The sequence below is a fragment of the Pleurodeles waltl genome, chromosome 8 (assembly GCF_031143425.1).
Source record: "Pleurodeles waltl isolate 20211129_DDA chromosome 8, aPleWal1.hap1.20221129, whole genome shotgun sequence".
Classification (NCBI taxonomy): Eukaryota; Metazoa; Chordata; class Amphibia; order Caudata; family Salamandridae; genus Pleurodeles; species Pleurodeles waltl.
This window is the reverse complement of record NC_090447.1, coordinates 882,825,538-882,846,425: the sequence shown is the minus strand read 5'-3', so window position 1 is coordinate 882,846,425 and position 20,888 is coordinate 882,825,538. Positions and strand designations below refer to the sequence as shown.

The 20,888-nt window shown below is 43.6% G+C and overlaps 1 protein-coding gene and 1 pseudogene across 1 annotated transcript in view; both read left to right on the top strand.

Moving 5' to 3' along the window:
* Positions 1 to 20,888, top strand: part of LOC138250372 (DNA dC->dU-editing enzyme APOBEC-3C-like) — a 64,857-nt gene that overhangs the window by 7,014 nt on the left and 36,955 nt on the right. Inside the window, exon 2 of the mRNA XM_069205186.1 lies at positions 10,002 to 10,569. Coding sequence (XP_069061287.1) covers positions 10,018 to 10,569 — 552 coding nt within the window. The 5' untranslated portion in view covers positions 10,002 to 10,017. The remainder of the gene's footprint in view (positions 1 to 10,001; positions 10,570 to 20,888) is intronic.
* LOC138249173 (RNA-splicing ligase RtcB homolog) lies at positions 3,541 to 4,587 on the top strand (annotated as a pseudogene).

Sequence of the window (20,888 nt, the reverse complement as noted above, 5' to 3'; positions counted from 1 at the left end):
GCTCTTGCTTGCTGGAAGCATATTTTTCAACTGTTTCCCTGCCCGCAGACATGCACTGCTAATAACCCCAGATATTATTGCACTCATGACATCTTTTAAAACACCATTATTAATATCAATTCAACATAAGGAGTCAAATTATTGATAACTGTGCATGATGGGAGTGCGAGTTATGGTTACCTTAGGGCACGGATTATAGTTACTTGAAATAGCTATAACTATAACAGCTGAATTTCTAAGGTTTTGTATGTTAGAAATGTGAGCCTAACTATAACATCCATATATATATATATATATATATATATATATATATATATATATATAGACACATAAAACACCTATTGGCAGTTGCCACTTGGTAGTTATAGCTAGGACCTTATTTTCATAGAAAAAAGCATTTTTTGACTTGCCTATATCTTTAGCAGCGTTTGATGTATCTTCACTAAATTTTCCAAAAAAAGTGTGCCCAAAGATCTTGCTGTACAAGGAAAGTTTTTGGAAGATCCGTCAAGTGGCGGCCGAGAAAATGGGGGAATAAATAAAGAGTCCTTTCCATAGTAATTTCCATAGCATGCCTGCAGTCCGAACCATTGGACAGAATTACACCAAATTTGGCAAGAAGGTAGCTTTTGGTGCGCAGATCACCACTTTTTTATTTGGTGTAAACCTGTTCAGTAGTTTTTGAGACATTAAAGGGAAAAGCCATTTGTATTTCTAGGGCCATGGATCCAGGGAGATCTCCTGCTGAGAACTGATTGGCTGCCAACACTTTACCAAGAGGTGTTGGCAGCCATTTCGGAACTCATCTTCAGTTGAGTCCCAAAAAATAGTAAAAAAAACAAGAAAGGAAAGTTTATGTTTATCCTAGCTCCCTAACCTTGGTCTCCTCCAAGGCTAAAGCGCATTTTTTTTTTAAAATCAAGGTGAAATCGTGACTGGATCTGCGTATTTCACCATGATTTTTAAAAAAACAACGCAGTTCCCCACTTTACTAAATGCTTTGGACCCCGAGTGGGCTAGGTCCGAGGGCATTGCGGGCTTATTATAGGAGGGGAGGAGGCCTCTCGCCCCCTCCAAGGGTATGTCAAGTATGCGGGGGCGCACAGCCCTTCCATGCCCCGGGGACCACCACCTTCCTGGGGCAGTACAAACAATTATGTGAAGTATTTGGGGGGCTTCACAACCCGATGTGCCTCGGGGACCGCCACACCCCTGGGGTAATGCAGTATGTGAAGTAGGCAGAAGCCATACTGTCCCCCTGCACCCCAGGGACTGCCACCTCCCTGAGGCAAAAAAAGTATTTAGGAGGGGGTTCATTGCAGAGTCCTGGGGACCACCACCTCCCCAGAGCAAATAGAATATAAGGAGGGGGGCCACTGGCCCCCCTTTTGGAGCCATATATGGCCCTGGGGACCGCAACCCCCGGGGCCACCTTCTGCTACCTCCTGAGGTGCCCACTCTTGAGAGATAGCTGTTTTGCTTTTGCTTGGCGGGAGCTGACAGTTCCTGCCTAGCAAAAGCAAACACTTGGATTTCAGCAAGCGGGAGCTGTTAACAGCTCCCACTTGCTGAAGGTGTAGATTTCATCTCTTTCCCTGCCCACTGTCATGCAGGCAAGGAGAGAGATGAAAACATTGCTCCCACACTCAGGGAGCTGCTATTTGTAGCAACTCCCTGCATGAAGGAGCAATGCTGGCTCCCACAGGAGGCCAGAGCTGGTGGACCTGCAGGGGCCTTGAGGTTTCCCCCGCAGTCCCCATAACTTTACATTGGGCACCCAGTAGCATGTGGCCCGGCCCCTCAGGGATAGGGTTCCCTGGGGCTGAAATCGGCCTATGGAGGGGGGCCACATGGACCCCTTCCATTTATAAAAAAAGTATTTAGCCCTGGGGAGATGCTGGTCCCGGGGCCAGGGGGGTCTTTGTAACCCCCCTTTAAATATATTTTTAGAATAGCACTGGGGAGGTGGTGTGTGTGCCCCCCTATCTTTTTAAAATGTTGCCTCCAGAATGTGGTGGTCCCTGGGACATGGTAGGGTCTGTGTGCTGCCCCCCCCAGTATATTTTTTATGCTGTCTCAGGAGGTGGGGGCCCTGGGGACACAGAGGGTATTGGTCAATGGGGCCCTAGGGGGGTGGTGCAGACCATCATATATTTATTTAGTGTTTTGCCAAGGAGGTAGTGGTCCTAGGGGCCTGAATGAGGGAATTGCATTGCCCCCCCAACATTTTTATCAGGGAGCCATGGGGAGTTGCAGGGCATGGCAAATCCCCACCGCACATGGCCGCACACGGCCGAAGGCTGTGCATGGCACGGGGTTGGGTGGTTATAGGGGGTTGGCTGCTGGATCTGGCCACAGGCCAGGCCCTACGGTCAACCTCCACTATGCATGGCCAAAGGCTGTGCGTGGTGCAGGGTTGGGTGGTTATAGGGTGGTTGGCCGCACGGCCTGGCCAGAGGCCAGGCCCTGCGACCAACCCCTACTGTGCATGACCCAAGGCCATGTGTGGCATGGGATTGGGTGGTCATAGGGGGTTGGCCAAAGGGCCTGTCCACAGGCCAGGCCCTGTGCCAACCCCCTCCTTGCACAGCCAAAGGTCGTGCATAGTTGGGTGGTTATTGGGGGGTTGGCTGCAGGGCGTGGCCATATTACTGGCTCTGCAGCCAACCCCTGTCACACATGGCCAAAGGCTGTACGTGGCACGGGGTTGGGTGGTTATAAGAGGTTATAAGAGGTTAACTACAAGTTGGGTGGTTATAAGAGGTTATAAGAGGTTAGCTACAGGGCCTGGACACAGGCCAGGCCCTGCAGCCAACCGCTGCTGCACATGGGTTTGGTTGGTTATAAGGAGGTTGGCTGCAGGGCCTGGCCACATGCCAAGCCCTGCAGCCAACCCCCATTGCACACGCCCTAAGGTAACTATAACTTGTGCCCTTGTCATGCACTGCTAATTACCTCAGATATTACAGCACTCATGACATTTTCTTATAACATCATTGATAATATCACTGTAACTTTTGTTGTAAAATTATTCATTAAAAAAACTGTGCAAAGCAGGGGCACAAGTTATGGTGACTTGAAATAACTCTCACTGTAGCAGGTGCATTTCTATGGTTGTGTGTGTTTAAAATGTGAGCCTAACTGTAATGTCTCTGTAACGTCTGTAACTTTTTGTTTTTTAAGTGAATATATCTATATATATATAAATAGATTTAAACTTACCATGAGTATCTGATCATAAGTATGCCTTTACCATGCATGCTTGTACAACAGAAATGTAAGTATTTTATAAGTATAAACCCATTGCACATACACAGATATAGATATACGTGTGTGTGTGTGTATATATATATATATATATATATATACACTTATATATATACATTTTTGAAGGGTTTATATTTACCTGTAAAATGCTTACATTTTCATGGTAAAGGCATTTATGGTAAAGGCTTACTCATAGTAAAAGAAATGTGTTGACTTTTGTTGTAAAGGCATTCATTGTAAATACTGTTGTGATTCCATCATACATCCGTGGGTATAGGTTCCAAAGTAGTCATCCCGATGAACACCAAGGTCCGAGAATAGGCTCTTGAGATGGGTATAGACTGGACGCTGCAAGAGGGCTATGCCTGGGCAGAGGATAAAGAGCAATGTGAGGAGAATGACAGGATGCCACAAGCTGACTCAGTAAGGTATCCTCAAAGGCAAAGAAACAAGAACTGCCACCGCTGGGTACACTAGGGGCTGGGAGTCATTATGAAGAAGTTCAGGTTGTGGATGAGGTCTTCAATGAGTACGCTGCCAAAAAGATGGACATTGACCACAAGGGCCAGGTGTGCGTGATGATCCACAGTGGCAGTGGAGGGCTTGGACATCAGGTTGCTAGAGATGTTCTTGTTACCATGGAGAAAGCAATGAAGAGGGACAAAATTATTGTGAATGACTGGCCACTGGCCTATGCCCAGATCTACTCCCCTGAGGGACAGGACTACCTGAAGGGAATGGCATTAGCTGGCAACCACACCTGGGTGAACTGCTCTTCCATGACTTTCCTTACTAGACAGGCTTTTGCCAAAATCCTCAACACAACCCCGGATGACCTGGATATGCACGTTATCTATGATGCGTCTCACAATATTACAAAGGTGAATCAGCATGTGGTGGATGGGAAGGAGAAACCCTTCTAGTGCATAGGAAGGGTTCCACATGTGCCTTCCCCCACACCATCTTCTCATTGCTGTGGACTGTCAGTTAACTGGATAGCCAGTCTTCAGCGGTGGGACTATGGGCACATGCAGCTGTGTACTGACTGGGACTGAGCAAGGCATGACTGAGACCTTCGGAACCACCTGCTACGGGACCGGTTGTACATGTCCTGAGCTACGTTCCAGCGTAACCTAGACAGGATGTGCTGGACAAGCTTGAAGACATGGGATTGGCATCCATGTGGCTTCCCTGAAGCTGGTGACGGAGGAGGCACCCAAATTTTACAAAAATGTAACTGATGTTGTCAACACATGTCACGATGCTGGAATCAGCAAGACAACCATCAAACACTGCCCCATTGATTTGATTAAAGGCTAGAACTGTCCTACCTGTTGCATTGGATCGACAACCAACAGCAAAATCAATGTTATCCTTATCCCACTTTTTATTCCAACCCCTTTCCTTACTCACTCTTATACAATAATTTCTGCTATTGCTCGATCTTTCTGCTACTCCCTTGCAGCCTCTGTCAAACTCTGTCTATGTGAAGGTTTTTTAAGGGTTTATCAGTCAGAAATATCTGTGTTTTGAAGACGTAAACACACATTGTACTTTGTTTTTCATTTTTTTAGTTGCTCTGGGAACAGCAATTTCAACCTCCTCATTTTGTTTATGTTTTTTGTAATCTGGTTTCAACCGATCCCACGCACAGAATACACCTTTATGTAGAGCACCTTGTGCATAATATTCTCCTGATGTCAGAGAAATGTTGTCTATGAAGGGCTCCATTGGTCCTTTGGCTTAGGCTCACACTGTCAAATACCTAACGTAGAATTAAAATAATCCCGAGTTCACACACATTCCCATACAAAAGTTATGCAACAACGTGCATTAACACCCCAAACTGTTTTACTACCACTAGAATATGTAATATGGAGGGTATACTGAAGTTCCTGTTTCACCTGGTGACCATGTGAAGCTACCTGGCTGAAGCAAGGCTTCCAGTGGAAACAGCACCTGGCTGAGACACCTGGGGAATCCCTGGGATCTGCACCTCTACACTGTGATGGAGCGGGGATACTAAATCTCAAACGTCAGGTGTAATCATCATACAAACCCCACTACTGGTCATATGGACCTTTTTTTGTCAAAGTGGAGAGACACCTCGAAATATTCATTTACATAAATTGCCATAACATGGAAGAACAATGGGGCTACAAAGGAAATAACAAAGAGAATTGTAGTAGGTTTAAAAGATGTATTAACACCTTTAGTTAAATCAAGGTCATTAATTCATTAAGTATTGAGAATTAAGCATCGGTATTGCAAGTTTAAACGGCCCAAGAGGCGATATTTCAGGAAAAGGAAAAGTAGAACATTGACAAGAACTACACAAAGAATACAAAGTCCTCAAAAAGTGTGTTCCATGAAGGAAAGCTCTAATCTAAATTAGGCAAGTACATATATATATATATGTATATATATGCATTTGTTTTGGCAAGTAAGGTAATAAGTCAGCTTCAGAAAACCTAATAAAGGTCTAGCTAATCCTACCGTTGGCTGTGGCAGCGGTAGGTATACTGCCGTCTTTATGGCAGTATCCCTAATGTCGCAAGCACATTATGATTGGCGGCTGTATGGCAGCACCTTGTTAGAGGGAGTCTACTGCCTTCCTCCGCCAAGACCAAAATAGAGGCCAGGTTTTAGTGACAGATTTTCTTTTGCAAGCACTTTGTGTACAGCATATCAATCTTCAATATCTAGATATACATAAAGGGCTTCAAGACTGATTACTTTTCTAAATTTGTATCCTCCCGTTGACACCCCTAACATGCACCGACAACCTCCTACTCTCCCAATACCATTTAAACTTCCCTACCCCAATTTGTCGCATCGTGTTTGTTAGTTGAATACACAATCGTGATTGTTGGGAAACCCTACTAAGATGCCAAAGCCTATTGTCCTGCAAATTCACACAATTGCACCCACTTAAATCACACTTTGGGGATTTGGTAAAAATGACTGTCCCTTTTTGCAATAAACCACTTTTATTATTACTAACATAATAACCAATCTATGACTTTTTTCCACAACCTATTGATTTTTTCAGTCCAGTACCACTTTACTTTTCCACTGTCTCTCTTCTGTTACCCTCTTCTAGTCCAGGGCATTTTGTCAGATGCCTTGTACCTGCCAGGCATGCATTTGTATCTAACTGTTCGTCCTCTCAGGAACTCAAATGGTGAGAACCAGTCCCTTCAGGGATCTACTAAATCTCTCTATGAGACCATCACCCCTTGGATGCTATAATGATGTATGAATGTATGTAATTTAGAAAAGCATCCATAGTGTTTCTGAGGTTAGATGAGTGCAGTTGCTATGAGGCAGTTTGGCACACACTATTCACTAAAAATTATTCCTAAGAACCATAAAAATAATTTAGTAATAATATGAACCACTGTTTCTTCCTGTGGACCTTTACTATATTCTTTAGTCAATGTAAAGAGACATTTATGTTCCTTTGCACCAAGCTAGATAGGGCCCATAACTTTGATAGATAACTTTCCCGATTGGAGGCATGTGCTGAGTATGAAATTGAACATGCTATCTCAGTCAATCTAAGCCACAAATAGCCTCGCCACTTTTTAAACACTTGTTCAAATCAGGCCACTTAAAGTCCTTCTTTAACTTTTTCTTGGTCTTCCAAATACCTAAATGCAGCGTATGACCTCACTTGATTGTGAAGAAGGGGCAACGTTCCATTCTCTGCACACACAATCTCAGAACAATTCTTTGCAACATACATAAAAACTCAATCTGTAATTCCTTATGAGGAAAACCTTCCAAAATCCATGTTTTTACTTTTTAGTGCTTCATCTTCCTCATTCCCATGCTTGCTGTATGAGGAACATTTTTTTTTTAAATGGCACTCATGTACATTTATCCCTGTCAACAATCTTTCCACGTCCTCTGGTACGTGCAACAAGAAATCCACAGTAACAACATTTGTTCACATTACTTTCTACCATGTGAGAACATTCATGATGACACACTCACCACAAGCCCAAAGGCTTTCAACCCACGGCGGCTCCTCGCCTCCCGTCAGCAGCAGAAGCTGCAAACCTCTTACAATGAAAGGATAATAAACTGTGTTTATTATCCTTTCATTGTGAAAGCGATGGGGCCATGTACAATGGCAGGGACGAGGGGAGTGCACTGTGCACCCCTACAGTGTGCATGTGTATTTGGCCGGCCGTCTCGGGCCGGCCAAACACACATATGCATTGTGTTCTCTCCAGCCCAGCACTGTGTTGCCACGCTGGAGAGAGCAGGCACAGGCTCCCAGTCTGACTGGGAGTGCCCTGGCTGGGAGCTCCCAGCCAAACCTAACGCTGCTCTGAGCAGCGTCAGGATTGGCTGCCTGCTGCTGAGGAGAAGGAAGATCGGAGGATCGATGGCACAGTGGCGTGCGGGTAAGGTTTTTCATTTAAAAAAATTAAATGCCCCCCCCCCTCGTGCGCAGCACCGCCCCGCCCCTTCAGAGCACAAGCCGCAACAGCTTTCAACATTGCCTTTAAGGGCAACAATTTTGTCAGAGTTTTATGGTCGCTCCTTATAACTAATTCAGCACACACACATGCATGCACACACTCTCATAGAAACAGTTTTTTTTGTAGACAGGATTACGTTTGTTCTGCTTTTATGAATGAACGTCCCCATGTTACGATCCTTTTCAAAGATTACAATGCATTTTTCCTTATTTATTGCATCGCTAGGCACTCAATCCTGCAATTTTAGAGGGTACCCTTTAAACATCCCTCTACTTTATATTGATCACTTGAAACTTCAAAAAGAAAATATATTTACATTCATCGCCCCAGTTAAGTTGTATTTTTAAGAGTTTCTTTAATGAAATTATTATGCATTCAAACTTATTTTTACATATGTTGCATAAAGTTTGTTGACACAAAAAGATTGAAACTTGTGGTTTTGGTTAGTGGCTTATCCTTTAATGATGAATCCAACAAAGCGTTTTTGGATGCACGCACAAGCTGCTCAACTTATTCCCTAAGTATGTCTGTAAAACCACTATAATTTTGAATGTATTTCCATTCCACAGTTAACATGTTTTTCTTTGTGTGCACCTTAAGCCCTTAAAATCTTCGGTCATATTCTTTCTGGTCTTCCATTATTCTCAACATATGGTCGTTGGAATACGTTAGACCTTCCTAAGCATTGACAAGCCATGCATTATTCTTTTAAAAACCTCTGCAGTCGGAACAAGGCCAATGATTACCCATTTAGGCTGGGAACACCCAAAAGGGCTAAAAAAACACTGTTACAGGCCTAGATTCTCGGGGCAATGGCATTTGCTGGTACGCAGACCTAAAATCTATAGAGCTAAAGAGTTTAACATCTCTCACCTGAGCAAGCATTTCCCATTGTGTAGTTAAGTTATTAATCTATGTTTTCTCATTGATAAGGCCTTTAAATCTGCAGATGCATTTTTGCTCCAATATCAGGCAACCACCAAGGTGATCGCCTACCAAGAGGCCTACATGGACTCTACTGTACCTGCAGCCTCCAATGTCATAGGTAGTGCATCAACTTCGTACCATACTGCCAAAGACATCTTCCTAACATTATGCATTGGTAGTACAGTATAATCTTTCAAACAAATATGTTGACCGTTATAATTCAACATACCAATAGGACCACTGAATACCTCTGGAGTTCCCTCCTGAACCCCATTGCTCACTTTTTTCACTCCAAAAAGTGTTCCTCACTATTGACATCTCATCTTGTCCTTAACTTACCCTGTTCTCTCCATCCTTAGCTTTGAAGGATTGTTATTTCCAATATACAGTGTCCTCATTGTCTTCTCCCCTTTAAATTAAAATTCCAAATTATCATAACACGACATGGTGATAGACTGCCCACTATGTCTATTGGGGTTACCACCCATGGTAATTAAGCATTTGCCCATGCGGCCCCTAAACACATCCTACCATGGTTCTCTTGACAGTGCGGTAAACAGATCTTGATTCTACCACCATCTCATGTTTTTTACTCCACCAATATTCACACTACAAACCAGCACCCTTTTTATGCTTCCTTCTCTTCCTCATTTGATACAACATTTCTACCATTGCTCTCCATGGAGTTAAATATTGATCTAGCATTTGGGACTTTTCAATCACTGTCACCTCTACAGCAGCTTTCAAAATGTCTACCATTTTTATGTGGGTGACATTGCACCTTGCCCCAAGGACATATTTTATTATCTTCCATATAATGCATACTTTCACACTAATAGCACAATAACGTGTCCTCCCACTGGTCCCTTTTTCTTAGTCCTCTTCCTGCTTTTATATTATTCTTTTTACATTGCAAGCTCTTTTCCACAAATGTTCTTATTAGTCATTTTAGCTCAGTGAGTCACATTGTCTTAATGAAAGTTCAGAAATAAGATTTTTGATAAGTATGATGAGATCTGCACTGTACGGGGAAAAACGAGGGGAAGCTTTATCATAGTCCATATAGATCTCCACTGCTCTTCCACTCCCCATCAGTAGGTTTGTTGTATTATACAGTGTGATGGTTACATCCGAGTCAGCTACAATTGTAAGCTGCAGCCCAGTTCCTTTGAGGTGAACAAGATTCTCTATAGTGTGTAAGTGTAAACACATTTAAATTAGAAGTAAAACACTATACGTATTCCTATAAAGCATCATGTTGTTCAATAACTTTGATTGTCATTTGATTACTATTCAGTGTATTTTTCTGTTTAGATCTAGCTCAAATGAAATGCCTCTGAAATTGAGAGAGTTTGTATCTTCGGATGAATTCCAGAGAAACTTTTCCAACACAGATTATCTTTACGAAACCTTGTTGTGCTTCGGAATGAAGACAGAAAACAGGCAACTCTGGAACTTGTGGGGCTTTGCCTACAACAACCTACAAGGCGAACATGCGGAAAATCTTGTTTTAAAAGAATTGCAACAGTATATTAATGTAAACATTCCTAACCCACGAGAAAAATTCAAGGTCTCTTTTTACATCTCTTATAGTCCCTGCTACAATTGCTGCAACGAAATATCTGAGTTTATTTCTAAGAACTGGAACAAAGTTGAGTTGGATATAAACTGTGCAAAAGTTTACAAATGGAATGATGAAAATATTCCAGTAGGCCTGAGGAAACTTACGGAAAATGGAGTATCTATTAAAATAATGGACAAAACTGATTATGAAGAAAGTTTTTATTTGTTTGTTGACCCACGTGACAGCTTTGTGCCATGGTCTGGCTCAGACCTCACCAGAAATAAATATACAGACTGGCTTCAGGTTCAGCTAACAGAGGTAAGGTATTTCTTCCAAGTATGCAAAACACAAAATGACAATGTAGGAAAGACAGAGGAAAGGCACATCAAGCTTCTTGTAGACCTTATTTGACATATAAATGCACATGCTGGTTCTATTATGTTACAGTTCTAGAGGTAAATATGTATTTATATATAGTAAACTCTTGCGGACAAAAGTCAGGTGACCCAAAGCTATGGTAAGCTAAAATCTAATTTGATCTTAACTGATGAACATGAGAAAATCAAGAGCACTGTGAAGAACTCAGTTAAACGTTGAGGAGATCACACCAACTGCTCACATGCCAGAGGGTGGTTCCAGAAGTTTAAATGAGCCACAAAATTGGGGGCAGATAAGTCGATTTGTAAATAGTTAAGCTATCCACATGTTAACAAAATGATCATAGCAGCTATGATTCATTTGTCAAATGTGTGGCTAGAGTTGTGTATGCCTGCAGTTTGTTGGATCATTAAGGTAGCAACATTTTCCAAGACATTATTGGGAGACCTCATTCAATTGCAATGGTGCCGGTAATGGCAGTTACTAGCCCTGTGGTAAATATGAGACCCCCAACAACACTGCAATACAAAAATGCTTTTTGGGATGTACAAAGCCCAAATTGGGATTCAGTAACTTGTTACTGAATTGCAATTTGGGTTTTGCAATTGGTATTAGGAAGGGGCATGTTCAGGGCGTCCCTTCCTAATACAGCACCTGAATTGTATGAGTGATTGTTTTGCGACCGTGAATGCGATTGCAAAACAATTGCAGTTAACACCAATTTCAAATTGGTGTTAACCCAATCACAAATCGGGAATGGGAAGGAGTCCCCACGGGACCCCTTCCCCTTTGTGAATGGAAGCGCAAATATTTTTTCAAGCAAGTAGTGATCTTGTTTTCTTTTAAGGAACACGGGCTGCATTTCAAAAAATATAAAACTGCTTTACTTAAAAAGCAGTCACAGACATGCTGGTCTGCTCTCCCCAGCAGACCACCATCCCTGTGAGTGTGGCCATTCCCAACCTACCTCATATGTACTTAAAACTGCTGTACATTTTGTTTTGCGACTCACAATTTGCGATTCCCAAATGGATCGCAAATTGCAAGTTGCAAAACAAAAGGTCATCCATCTGGCTCTAAATCTCTCTATGATCGCCAATCACTGAGAAACACTATGGATTGCCACACATGAATTCTTTTACTTATGAATCTAGGGACCAGATTTACAAGGCCCTAGCACCTCCTTGCGCCACATTAGTATAATTTGTTTTTTTACGCTAATGTGGCTCAAGGAAACAATTTTCGCAATGCCATATTAACAAAGTGGTGCAATGTGCCACATTAAGCCTTCGTCAGGCATAATGTATGCAAGGGGTGTGTTCGGGCGTTAGGAGGCCTGCAAAAATGGTGCAGTGAAATCTACAAGATTTCACTGCGCCCATTTTCTGCATAATTTTTAACACCTGCAGGCATTAAAGTGACGCACCCATTGTAATCAATGGGCCTCCTTATACTTTGCTGCACTAGCGTCAAAACTTATGATGCTACTGCAGCAAAGCACCACAATAGCATCACAAATGTTGATGCTATTGTCCTAACGTGCACCATGGTGTGTCGTATTGTAAATATGGCGAACCATGGTGTTGTTAGATGGGAGTAGGGGCACGCAAGAAAAGTGGCGCATCTGGACTGTTGCGCCACTTTCTTGTAAATCTGGCCCTAAATCTCTCTGTGGTTGCCATTCACTGAGAATCACCAAAAGCACAGCTTCCGAGTGCTGTCATCTTTTGCCTCGAAAGGGTTTTTGTATGAATTTTGTCGCCATGGATATAAAAGGGCCTGATGTTGGATTTTGTAGTCAGAGCATAACTACCTTGTTGGCAATTATTTTAACCATATTAAATTGGATTATTAAATTCACTCGATTGTAACTCTTCTGAACGTGCATGTTTGTGTATCATTTTGCCACTGGCCTTAAATTTACCTTTGCAGGAGCTCATTTGTTTTTATCTTTCGCCATTATCTGTTTGTTCTAGGATTCCCCCTTAACCCATTAAATAATGTATTCTATATAACGTAATCTGAATTGAATTCAGGACTATGCAGACTGAAATAACTAGTGCTATTTGAGTCCTTTTCTAACCAGACTTAGGGAGAGCTTAGCTTTTGAATGTATAGACAGAGGCGGAGAAGTAAAGGAATAATTAAAATAACAGTACTTCTGGTGTAGTTCGTGGTGTAGCTGACTCAGTGACAAGCGCTGCAGCAGTTCATAAACCAAGAGCTTCTAATGACCTACAGGAGAACAGAGGAAGAGATGAGGCAAAATGGCTCCTTTGTGTGACCCTGTAGTTTTCTCCATTATCGAACCAAGAGCTGATTTGGAGGTTTGGGGAGATGATTCCTGAACTTGTGCAGGATTCACGATTATAGGGATTGTTCATACCGAGAAATCTAGAGCCACCATGTAGCACCCTAATTTTGTTCTGGTTAAGCTATCTTTTTCATTTAACTGAGATCAGGTGACAAAACCATTTTACTATTCACTGGGTATTCAGATGTCTTTCTGTGGCATAACGAAACTCGAGGAGGCCCGCCTGCAAAGTACATGGAGACCCCTCCCCCTTTAGACTCACGCTGGAGCTCTAAGGCCAGCGTACTGTGCTGAGGGGGCCCCCTGGAGCTCGGGACCTCCCCTGCACCACGAGGGCTTCGGGGGCCTTTGTTATTCCACTGTCTGTATGTCAGGATGCCGAGGTTTGACAAGGCAGAAGCTATCTGGCATGTCTCAATGGAAGGAAGACCAGTCATGCACTGGGTGACCTTCATGAGGCTGTATGTCCCTGCTGATGTAAGGCATTCTGCCAGGCTATTCATCCTGGGAGCAGGTTTGGCTTACAGGAAGATAGAGGTATCAGTTGCTCTCTCTGCCTGTGATATGTAGCTCGTACGCCTCCCTTAAGATGCTTTAAAAGTTCCATCGTGTTTTGAAACGCTATGGGAACCGATGTATCATTTCCATTCAAAATCAGGGATATGCATTTCGCACACCAACTGCTTTGATTATGGAAATGCTGTTTGTGATGTGACCTTTGTACTAATAGGCTGCATTGCAAATGTTCTATTTGGAGGGGTGTCACAAAACAACTTCCCCAGTGAATATTAATTAGGCAGGTCGTAATTTGTGACCCAATGAGAATAGAGGTCAGTGCTGGGATGGTTGCTTGCAAGAGATAGCAGACCGCTATCCCTGCATTTGTTTTCCAAAACGGGGAACATTTTTAAAGGCAAACTGTGTCAAAAAAATGCGCAAAGAATGCTTTAAAATGCTTTCCATTTGGAAAGACAATAGGGGTCGTAGGCAAATAGCCAGAAAATGTACTTTAATGTTGGGAGATGTTCAAGCTTTTAACAAGTAGAGACAGAGTGCTGCAGGAACTTCTTCAGGTTTCAATGACTGCGCTCTTAGGAAACGCCTCTTCTGCAGTTGTTCATAGGAAAGTATGAGCTGAGCATTAATGCCATAATTATTTCTTTTCTGTTGCCCAGTAACCCAGACAAACTTTTTTTGTGAATTCTCTTGTTGCCTTTAGTCCTTGATAAGTGCCACCAGTGTTGCCAAGTTTTATAAAGAGTAGTAAACCTGTTATAAAAAGTGACAATATTTAGAGGCTCAAAGGTCACCTTGATTGCACTTGCCACATTATGCTGTTGTTAGGAATCTTTGACAATGTCAGATCTAGTCACTGGTGGGATAATGTATGCTGTGAAAAGTTGTGAACTGGTCACATCTGCACTCTGTCACTTAGTTACAGCAACCAGCTTCACAGTTCTTAGAAAGATATTTGTAAAGCAGTGGCCTATGGCTGTTTAGAGGTAAGAATGAGTGTCCATGCTTTAACTTCTTCAGGCGCCCATGGACACTTAGGGATCACTGGTTAAGAATGTATCAACCCAAGCCACTTACCACTGGTTCCCATCGCCTTCATCTTACTATTTTACCCTAAACTGATCACCAAGTGCATCCTTTTAGCACTGACTCTCAGGGTAGCAAAGTCAAGCAGTCCAAAAAGATGTACTCAGGGAGGTAGGGTGTAGCTAGAAGCTCAGCAGACAACAATCATTGGGCGACAAAATATACATCACTTTGCAGACAGTATTTGATTTGTAGCAAATAAAGGGGCATATTTATACTCTGTTTGCGCCGGAATTGCGTCGTTTTTTTTACGCAATTCCGACGCAAAACTAACTCCATTTTTATACTTTGGCGTTAGACGCGTCTAGTGCCAAAGTCCATGGAGTTTGCGTCATTTTTTAGCGTGGACACCTACTTTGCATTAATGATATGCAAGGTAGGCGTTCCCGTCTAAAAAAGTGACTCCGAGGCATGTGCGCCGTATTTACACTCCCGGGCAAAAATCACGCCCGGGAGTGGGTGGGTCAAAAAAAATGACATCCAGCCGCTTTTGCGTGGTTTTTTAGCGCCTGGTCAGGGCAGGCGTTAAGGGACCTGTGGGCTCGGAAGGAGCCCAGAGGTGCCCTCCCATGCCCCCAGGGACCCCCCCTGTCACCCTTGCCCACCCCAGGAGGACGCCTAAGGATGGAGGGACCCATCCCAGGGAACATAAGGTAAGTTCAGGTAAGTAAAAAAGTTTTTTTTTTTGTGGCATAGGGGGGCCTGATTTGTGCCCCCCTACATGCCACTATGCCCAATGACCATGCCCAGGGGACAGAAGTCCCCTGGACATGGCCATTGGGCAAGGGGGCATGACTCCTGTCTTTGCTAAGACAGGAGTAATTTCAATGGGGGTTGGGAGTCGAAAAAAATGGCGCAAATCGGGTTGAGGCGATAATTTTGCCTCAGCCTGACTTGCCCCATTTTTTGGCGCCCAAGCTCCATATTCCCCTACGCCGGCGCTGCCTGGTGTACGTCATTTTTTTTGACGCACACCAGGCAGCGCCGCCGGCTAACGCCGGCTAACGTCATTGAATAAATACGGCGCCCGCATGGCGCTTCGGAATGGCGTTAGCCGGCGTTAGATTTTTTGACGCACAACTGCGTTGGCGCAGTTGTGCGTCGAAAAGTATAAATATGGCCCAAAGTATTTTAATAATATCGTAGGCATTAAAGAAAAAGGAACATGTAAACCATTTAGCAGAGGGTGGTTAATGGAGCACTAATGTTAGCAGAAAACTCAGTATGATCTGGGTCAGTTTTCTGATGCAGTGCATTGGCTCTTGGCCTGGGTAGTGGGAGCTATACCCTGACAGGAAGGGAATATTACCTGGTGCTCAGTCCCTATGTTACCGTACCTTTCTTTTTCAAACAGTGAAGTTCATGAAGTCTTTTCACAGGCACTGCCTCTGTTCACCACCTCTGTTAGTGAAGGTAGACCCTTTCTGATGGTGTACACTTGGCACAGCTCACATAGCAAGGGCACTTCAATCGGACCTCAGCCCAAATAGAGGAGTTTGCCCATCATATGGATGCCACCTGTACCAAAAAGTAGGTCACAGCATGCACAGCACAACTGTGATGAAGGTGAACAGGTGGCATCATAGCTCGTGGATGCAAGGATCTTACTTCTAGAGTATTTCTAGGTCCCATTCTCAACTCCCCTTCCAAACAAGCAGATTCGCATCCTAGGATGCAGTCGTGACCTTCATTCAGACCTTGTTGGGTTTCTCTCTGCACTCGGAGATTCTTGAAAATCTAACCACACTGTAATTTGTAGTTGCCTCTGTGCTGCAGTTCTTCTAGGAGTTAAGTCTTGCAACTGAATTTTCTTCAGGATACATTTTGGTACATTCTCAATTACAGGTGTTGATGCAGACTTCACACACGAGACCTTCTCAGGCTTTTAGACATTGATCGCAGCCTCTTAAGGGAGGTCGCACCTTGGGTCATTGTGTTGCCATCTCCTCACCTGTCCTCAGCTCCTCGTAGCCTCTGCTTCTTCTGAACAGCATCTTATTCATGCAAGATCACCTTTAATGTCTCTCCTGAGTATTCAGCCAGCTCTATCCCTCGAAGTGGGGGTGCATGCAGCCCTCCTAACAAGTTTACCCAAGGTTATTGATGAAGACCCTGGGAAGGGGAGTTAGTGGTCAGTACCCCAACTGTGAAACTCAAAAGTGTCACCGGTGGTGACCAAAAAAATCTTCTGATTACCACTAGTGTGGGACCCAAGGATTCTGATCAGGAAATCTTGACACACTGACTGAATGTTTCTGCCCCATCTTTATACTCAAGATGCAGAAAGGTCTTGTGTAGTCCAGCAGTTCAGCTTTGTAACCAGTCCTGAGCAGTTGGTCACTTTTTCAAATTCTTCACAGACTGATCCAGCCATGGTCTTTATGACAAGTATGAGCAAGAAAGAAGGGGAGAGCTCGGAGTCTTCACTCAGGAGCAACTCAAAACAAGATCACAATGGCATGTGAGGATGTCCAATTTACTACCAGTTAACCTGTTGGGGATAGCCTCTCCCAGGGAACAATGGATCAGGAAGGGACAGGGGGAACAACCTAGCTCCAATGAGACCCTCTGTCTTCTTTCCCAATTCAAGACTCTACTGTCAGACCTACTGATAGAGATCCCTAGAAGATTCTCAGGAGAAGCCCTGCAATATACACTTGCCGTCTGGTCTCTCCTGCAAACTTTCATCTCAGATAATATAGTATGCTATAAAATGGAACCCCCTGTGACCGTAGCTTCATGCATTGTCTCACTCTCCACATGCATTTTATCACACGTAGGCAACAAATGTACATGTAATATCCACACGTCGGCCTTACATACACATGCAACATCCATTCTTCTTATGGATAGGAAAAGGACACGGATGTAGGGGGACCAGCAGAACAGTTTCAAACAAGGGAGAGGTCTTTAGGCTGCTCTCCCAAAGCGGGCAACAGGAGCAAAGGTCTGCCCTGCACAATGATCATTCCTCTTGCACCACAGCCAGCCATCTACAGCCCTGGTAGATGAACTAGTCACTCTGCTGAAAGTGGGAAGGGCACTTGGTGTGCCTTCGTGACCACAAAGCCCTGTTCTTGGTCTCATTCTACATCGTGGAAAGGTCTTAGTGAACACGCGTGATCATCATGTGAACTGATATGGGGGTTAAAAACACTTGAGCTTGCTAATGGAGCTTCAAGGCAGGGACTACGCTCTGCAAAGTCATACAAGCAACCTTTCTCTATATCAATTGTCTATTTTTATTTTTATATAGTTTTGAATTCACCGTACAGGAAAACAGTATACCCACTGACCCACAGAAGTACAGAATTCCTTGCCCGAGTTAATAAATTAAATAAAACGAGGTTAATTGAAATCAGTAAATGTGTCCATTTTCATTCGCTTATTTCATTAAGTAATTATCTAATTTTCAACTCGATGTTACTCTCTAAGTGTTGCCCCTCCAATAAATCTTTATATAGTGCTGCATAACACTGTAAATAACAGATACTACAGTTTCCAAATTTAACAGCTCTCAATTTACAGACCTAAGAAGGTTGAAATGTCCTTGGTAGGATTCGAACTTGTGATCTTTATATCACAGCTGCTATTAGCAATGAGCGTTTGCTCACTAAGCCGTCTGTTAGAAAAATATAGACACAGGCTTTGCCGTTTGAGTGAGATGCTTTTCAATGGACCATTATAACAAGGGAGTCACTCCCACATAACGCCTACAGGAATTTACATTTTTGAATATTGATAGTAAGTTATAAACCATGACAATGGAAACAAATTGTACCAAATGCACATGAATACAAAAGGTGTTAGTGGCACAAAAATTGTCAGCAATCATCTATTACAGGATATTGCCACTCATCTTGGTAGCGATAGTCAAAGCTCTTCAAATAAATTGATATAAATCAGAAATTTTTTGTTCAAAACAGAAAAAGGGCAAAACCCAGTTTTATTTTAGGTTGCAGTTCTTAATTCATAAATATAACTGATGGATTGTAAATGCATGTTAGAAATGGGGTCTTTGGTTGGCAGTCAGGTTACCCCCAGTTCAAGCAAGGACCCTCACTCTAGTCAGGGTAAAAGAGAATCACCCTCAGATAACTCCCCCTCACCCCTTTGGTAGCTTGGCACGAGCAGGCAGGCTTAACTTCAGAGTGCTAGGTGTAAAGTATTTGTACCAACACACACAGTAACTTAATGAAAATACTACAAAATAACACAACACAGGTTCAGAAAAATAGAGAATATTTATCTAAACAAAACAAGACCAAAACGACAAAAATCCACAACACACAAGTCAAGTTATCAATTAAAAACCAAAAAGAGTCTTCATGTAATTTTAAATACAACGCTAAGGCTGTTAGCGTGGAAATGTACCTGGGAGCGTCAAAAATAACCCTGCACGTGCGAGTGTGCGTCAAAAGGGGCTTGCGATGTGTTAATATCACTCATGAGCGAGACGTGCGTTGTTTCTTTTTCAGTCGGGTTGGCGTGCGTTCTTTCTTCTCTCTGCTGGGGAGCGATGCATCGATCTGAACAACACTCTCGGGTTTAGGCAGGCCTTGCATTGCTTTTACACACGCCCAGCGATGTTTGCATCGGAAATCCTGCCACTCGATGATCCGAAAACCACACAGTGCGAGTTGTGATCTCACCAGCCTCAGTCAGCGAAGCTGTGTGTCGTTTCTCCAGCCGTGTGCGTCGATCTTCCAGCCTCACTGCAGACGAGCATCGATTTCAGCCGCGAAGATGGCGGCGTGTGGATTTCCCAGCCACGTCTCTTAGTTGCGTAGGTCTTTTCCCCGCACGGCAGTCTGTGAGTGGATTTCAAACTCTTGTTCTGCCAGCTTCTCCTTTCAGGGCCCCACGAACTGGATGGGCACCACTTGGCAGGGTAGGAGTCTCAGCAGAGACTCCAGGTGCTGGCAGAGAGAGGTCTTTGCTGTCCCTGAGACTTCAACAACAGGAGGCAAGCTCTATTTCAAGCCCTTGGAGTGTTCTTCACAATAAGGAAGGCACGCAAAGTCCAGTCTTTGTCCTCTAGCACAGGTAGAAGAAGCAACTGCAGGATAGCTCCACAAAGCACAGTCACAGCTCTTCTTCCTCAGCTCTTCAGCTCTTCTCCATGCAGAGTTTCTTCTTGGTTTCCAGAAGTGATCTAAAGTCTGTGGTTTTGGGTGCCCTTCTTATACCCATTTTGCCCTTTGAAGTAGGCTTACTTCAAAGAAAAGTCTCTCTTGTTTGTGAAATCCTGCCTTGCCAGGCCAGGCCCCAGACACACACCAGGGGGTTGGAGACTGAATTGTGTGAGGGCAGGCACAGCCCTTTCAGGTGTTAGTGACCACTCCTCCCTTCCCCCCAGCACAGATGGCTCATCAGGATATACAGGCTACACCCCAGCTACCTTTGTGTCACTGTCGAGTGAGAGGTGCAACCAGCCCAACTGTCAAACTGACCCAGACAAGGAATACACAAACAGGCAGAGTCACAGAAATGGTTTAAGCAAGAAAATGCTCACTTTCAGAAAGTGGCATTTTCAAACACAAAATCTTAAAATCAGCTTGACTAAAAGATGTATTTTTAAATTGTGAGCTCAGAGACCCCAAACTCCACATGTCGCTCCCAAAGGGAATCTACACTTTAATCATATTTAAAGGCAGCCTATGAGAGGGATAGGCCTTGCAACAGTGAAAACCAAATTTAGCAGTATTTCACTGTCAGGACATATAAAACACATTAGTATATGTCCTACCCTAAACATACACTGCACCCTCCCCATGGGGCTAACTAGGGCCTACCTTGGGGGTGTCTTAAAGGAAGAAAAGGGAAGGTTTAGGCCTGGCAGAATGCAGCACACATAGGAAGAGGGGAAAACGAGGAGAACTAAGGTAATTTAATCCTTTTACTGCTCCCCTGGGGAAGTGCAGGCTTTTGACACATTCCCAGGTTTACAAATCCTTGTAAATCTGGGAATGTATCAAAATCTATGGTTTTTGCGTGAGAACACCTGCCACAACACTCACGGAACACCTCTTTAACGCAGAGTAAGTCAACGCAGTGACTTGCTCTGCTGTGCCTTACTCCATATCTACAAGCCTATAAAGAGCCACGCAAAGTGGTTTTGCGTGGCCTTGTAGATATGACTCAGCAGCCTGCGCCTTCTGCGCATCACAAACAGGGACTCACTGGTGTCGCTAGCCACTTGTAAATAAGACCTTGGGTTCCTAGTGTTCAGATTAATTATTACAAATCTTTTGCATTGCTTGTGCTAAGCTGACATAACTATTCTAAGGAGTGTGTTTGTGACAAAAATGCCCACTACGAAGCTTGCTCTTCCCTGGAAACA